The sequence below is a fragment of the Cupressus sempervirens genome, chromosome 2 (genome assembly GCF_028749045.1).
Source record: "Cupressus sempervirens isolate cs-2001-9-10 chromosome 2, ASM2874904v1, whole genome shotgun sequence".
In the NCBI taxonomy this organism is placed as follows: Eukaryota; Viridiplantae; Streptophyta; class Pinopsida; order Cupressales; family Cupressaceae; genus Cupressus; species Cupressus sempervirens.
Genome location: NC_143119.1, coordinates 781,409,417 through 781,414,668, shown reverse-complemented (window position 1 = coordinate 781,414,668; position 5,252 = coordinate 781,409,417). Strand labels below are relative to the sequence as shown.

Here is a 5,252-nt window from a genome sequence, read left to right as displayed (position 1 = left end):
TAAGGGAATAATTGACAAATCTTAGCACATATATGATAAGGAAAGCAAGACAAAGGTCATGTAGAGTGTGAGCAATTTCTCAAGCATGAAAGGAATATAAGAGAGATTGTGAGGGCAATTTCTCAAGCATGAAAGGAATATAAGAGAAATTCAAAGTACAACCTTTGTCTCTATTTATGTTGGAGGGCCATTTATTGATTTCTATGGTGTCTTTCAAGTTTTCATTTGAAAAAGTTGTCTACTGGCTAGGATTTGAGATCCTTTTTAGGTATATGTGGCATTTGGTTTTAGATGAGTGCTCGACAAATAGCATAAGGTATGTTCGTGTTTGATGCTAGCACCATGCTCCTTAAAATTAATGAAACATCTCATTTCACCAATATACGAAATACGACAAAAACACAACACTTATAGACCTATGCATTGAACAAAAGATCTTTTTGGTCCTTAGAGAAGATAAAATCTCTTAAGACGGGACAGATTTTAAAAGAATAAAAATTGTACGTATAATTCCTTTCCCCGGGCCTCTCCTTCTCTCCCACCCACTTCAAAAAGACATCATGTCCTTCCAAAACAGTAAAGAATAAACCTTTAAAGAAAGGGTGAAAGGATACACTCGCACAGATATGCAATAAGCATCAATAGCTCGTTAATGAAATATCTAGGCCTCTTGTCTTAAAGCTAAAGCAAGCATAATTTGGAAAAAGGCCCACGCAGACAAACAACATTTAAGACTTTTATAATCAGGTACCTCCATTGCTCTTATCTACCTCATCTGTTTAAACCGATTGCAAAAACAAATCAAATCAAAGCAAACGGTAGAGATGCAGTATAAGCAAAGCTTTCGGTAAGGAAGGCAGATCAGATGGGGATTGGGTGCCAACAATCTGATGGCCATATACGTAATAACCTTCCCAATAAGATTGTCGATTAAGAAACATTATTCATTTAAGGCACCTTAACTGGATTGAAATGGTAACAGGAGATGAATTGTAGGCCAATATGCAGAGAACAAAGTTGGGATTTTGCCTGTTTTTAGGGCTCTTGGGTTTCATTGCTCTCTCCACTGCCATTGCTGCTGAATTCAACCATACCAAGGTAAAAAATTTGTCTACTGCGCTGCCCCTTTCTTCAAATTATGCCCCAATTTTTTTTATGGAGGCCATCCACACAATCATTTCAGATAACCAGATTGAGCACGAGTCAATGGCTGAACCTCTTCAGCCATTGGCTCATGCTTACTTATCAGGTAGTCAAATTGACCAATGAACATTTCTTTGGCTCATCTAAGAGTCGAGGACTAAAGGGCATCCATTCGGCTAAATTTTAAAATTATGGTGAAACTGACATTCATGGCTGTTTCCATATCGCTGAGCCAGAATTCATTTCTGTTCTAATTATGTGAATTTATTGCATTTGAAGGCGGGTCAGGTGAAATATGAGCATGGAGAATGTACTCTTCCGAGCAGCCCTGCATTGTGGCTGGGAAGTGCAGCAGCCATAGCTCTTGTGGTTGCTCAGTTGTCAGCCAATGCAATGGGAGGCTGTGTGTGTTGCTGTACAGAAAATGTGCACAAAATCTCCTCCAGAAACAGATCCATTGCTATTCTCTCCCTCTTCCTCTCTTGGTATGAATCAACAATCACATTACTACTGTTTTCATAAGTTCTTTCATTTGAGGATTGTTTGGTTGGTTCACTTATATATGCATAGCTTCAATTTTGTGATAAGAGGGATTTATTATGCTCAATTAGTCTTAATTGTTGTATAATTGAGATCTGAAACTGATTAAATGCCAACTTATGATTGGTGAACCATTCACATAGTTTTTGAATTGGGCTTGTGGGGTTTGATTAGTATCAATGAATTCAATTCAGTGTATTACTGAAAAATTGAAATTGAGAGAACCAAAATTTACAGAACCAAAATTTACAGTAATCAATTATATTCAATGAGGAATTGGGTTTGTGGGACTTGTTGAGAGTGTTGATTTGGCAGTCAGCACCTTCTTGGAGGAGCCGTAGATTGGGCTAAATGTAAGTATTTGTATCAGACAATAACAATTCGAACTTTTGGTGAGCTCAATTAGACCCATCTGACGTATAATTGAAACTACATTATAACTTCTAAGTAAATGCATCTGGAGAGCAATTGGACAGCTTGAATTCATGTGAATTGGATTTGTGGGGCTTTTCAATTCTATTGGGTAGTCTGAAATTCATGTGAGTTCGATTAGTTGGGCTTTTCAATTGATTTAGTTGGATCTAAAGTCGCATTTTCTATTTATTGGAGGATATAATTGCTGGGAGTAGGCATAACAACAACATTCAGAAGTAGTTAAACCAACTTTGGCTGCAACGAGAAAACACTGAAAAGCCAATCAACACATCAAACACTTGGAACAAAAACACTCTCACCTAAAGAAGGAAACACCCATAAGAAAGCACCGTGTATAAGAAATGGAAGGCTCTTAAGTAGAAAGTATATGAATGGGTAAATAATAAAATCTGACTTCCTTCTAATCAATTACATCAAACAATCAGTGATTTTAATTTATGGTTAAGATAAAAAAGGTTTTGCAAGGATTGGTATATTTGATTGATGGGATTTAATTGAACAGGTTAACTTTTGGATTTGCACTTTTTCTACTAGTGGCGGGGGCAGGCATGAATGAGAGACAGCCATACAAAAAGCAGTGGATGGATAGGGAGTGTTATGTTGTCAAGACTGGAATTTTTGCTTCTGCAGGAGCCTTGTCTATGTTCACAGTAATGCTTTCTATGCTTTTTTACTTGGCTATTTCTACAAACAAGGTGGAAGATGAGAGGGTTGAGAATGGTAATGGTGGACCTAATGAACATATAGTAGTTGATTTGGCTTACCCTGATGGTGCCAAGGAGCTACCTTCAAAGTAGTGGGAAGAACATTTGAATTACTTTGTAGAAGTACATTGTTTTTCTTCGTGGAAATATATCAGGAAACATATCAGCATACATAGATGTTTGCATTTCTATCTTTATATAGAGGATTCCAACCATTGAGTAGGCATATATAAACTACATCTTTTGACTGAGCAGCTTGGTCTCTCGAATGCACCTAGATTTACCCCTGGGTGGAACGCGCCTTGGAAGGTTTGGACCTTGGTATAGAAGTGGTGTAGTGGTTGAGCTTAGGTTCTATTTGTTGATTTGTTGGAAAGCAATCATGTTAGGATTGGAGCATTTTCCTATCATGTGATTAAAAAAATAAATTTTGGATATTTTTTTAATATAATATTTAAAACATATTAAAATTTGATTGGACTTCAACTTATTCATAAATATTATTTAGTTTTATATTATAATGTTGAAATTTGTGTGTCTTTTAATTTTATGTTTTCCATTTAGATTCAAGTTGAAGGTTGTCTTTTACGTGATGGTTAGTATACAAGTGACGCTCTATGATGTGGAGTTAGTATATAACTATAATTTTAGGGATTTCTCATGATTGTCAATTACTTATTTATTCTCTCAAGCCATTTTTACAATTACATATATAACCCAAATGAATTTTTTAAATAATGGACGTGACAAGTTCTAAAGTTTTCATTTTTAAATTTTTAAAACTTGGCCCTTGCTAACTTCCACTTATTAGTATACTATATTTTTAAGGGCAAACCTTAATTAATTTTAAATATAGAGATTGTCTAAGAGATGACTTACAACAAGGACTTCCATATCCTATATTCAAGGACAAACCTTGAATAGTTTAAAATTTGGAGACTTTTTGAGAGAGGACTTAGAACAAGAGCTCCCTTAATAATTGCATTAGAGCATAGTATTTGCAATAATGCTTTTAGACTTATTGTATGGTTGTATTTTGTCTCAAATCTTTATTTCATATTGTTAAATCAATCCATCCAAAGGTTTGGCTAAGAGAACATATTCCTTGGAAGGCAAACTCCTTAGATGTGTTCCTAACATCACAAGTCAACAATTGTAACGCCCCGCTAAGGACCCCAAAAGAAATTAACCTAGAGTTTCATTAAGTTTGCCAAACATTTTTTTAAGATAATAAACAACAATAGATATAATATAGCGGAAGCAATAATAACAAGAGATAAAATAGCGGAAACAATAACTCACATACATACAATAAGCATAAACAGATGGCATCTCCCAAGGGTCTCATGATGTTGAATCACATGTAAAAGTTTTATTAATCTAACACATAACCAAAATCCACATCATGGAATAATCACAAGTACAAATCCAACTAAATAATATACAATTACAAAGGATGTCACTTGGCATAGCTAGAATGCACAATCATCCATTGTACAAATCATAGGGTATGAAAAGCTCAAAGAATATACATCATGAATATAATACATCATCTCATAAGATCACTGATAATCAAATACAATACTACAAAGTATAACCATCCATCATAGTACACAAGAATAGAATGAAAGGTAATGCAAGACAGGGAACTCCAACAATGACATTGAACTTTTAGATCTCAATGGTAAAAGTGAAAGGCACTACCGCCCAACCTTGTGGAACCTAAATGGCCCACTCCCATCGTGTTGAGGTGATAAAGTCAAGTCCCATACGAATATCAAAACACAAGTCATAACCAACAACTAGGTCAAGGAAACACCTGAAAGCATATTATTTCAAAGGGTACCAAGTCACAAGTATCATCTAATCTCAGAGGCAACAAAGACACGTAAGAAATCTACTATGTAAGTAGGCATCATTGCATGAGCCAACTCTAAGGTTACCCTGGCAGCCTCTCTGGACTCTGACCCCCTAGTGTCTCTATGTGGCATCAGTATCCTTTCGTATAGACAAGGCATACTAACAAGTCAACTCTAAGGTTACCCTGGCAGTCTCTTAGGACTCTAGCACCCTAGTGACTCTATGTGGCATCGATAACTTATTAATTCATTTTAAACCCATTTAATGAAATGTTATCACTTATTAAAATAACTCACAATGGGTTACCCAAGCAACCACTTCCCAACATACATATAGATTACCTACCCTAGGCTCATAAAAGCAGAAGGTCTCATACGACTATAAACCACACATCAATTCTTAAACAAGAAACTAGAAAGTATTGAAATATCACTAATCAAAATCACAAATTTTACTAATACAACCATCCTAATAGGACTGATCCAAAATCAAGTACACATATACCAAACCATGACATTACCAAAAATAAATCACATAATCATCTTAGTCCTATACAAGCAACTAGGAAGC

General features: G+C 35.5%; 1 protein-coding gene across 1 annotated transcript; it reads left to right on the top strand.

Moving 5' to 3' along the window:
- Nucleotides 1-758: 758 nt before the first annotated feature.
- Nucleotides 759-3,295, top strand: LOC149575804 (protein MODIFYING WALL LIGNIN-1-like). Its single transcript, XM_089815604.1, has 3 exons — nucleotides 759-1,098; nucleotides 1,423-1,628; nucleotides 2,621-3,295. The coding sequence occupies exons 1-3, from the start codon at nucleotides 1,003-1,005 to the stop codon at nucleotides 2,913-2,915; spliced, it is 597 nt and encodes a 198-aa protein (XP_089671730.1). The 5' UTR covers nucleotides 759-1,002; the 3' UTR covers nucleotides 2,916-3,295.
- The last annotated feature ends 1,957 nt before the right edge of the window (nucleotides 3,296-5,252 follow it).

What these genes read in the sequence shown, in the direction of transcription:
- LOC149575804 (XM_089815604.1), top strand. Translation starts at nt 1,003, where the DNA reads ATGCAGAGAACAAAGTTGGGATTTTGCCTGTTTTTAGGGCTCTTGGGT. An exon ending in CTGAATTCAACCATACCAAG is followed by an intron (nt 1,099 to 1,422) that starts GTAAAAAATTTG and finishes TTGCATTTGAAG; the next exon opens with GCGGGTCAGGTGAAATATGA. An exon ending in CTCTCCCTCTTCCTCTCTTG is followed by an intron (nt 1,629 to 2,620) that starts GTATGAATCAAC and finishes TTAATTGAACAG; the next exon opens with GTTAACTTTTGGATTTGCAC.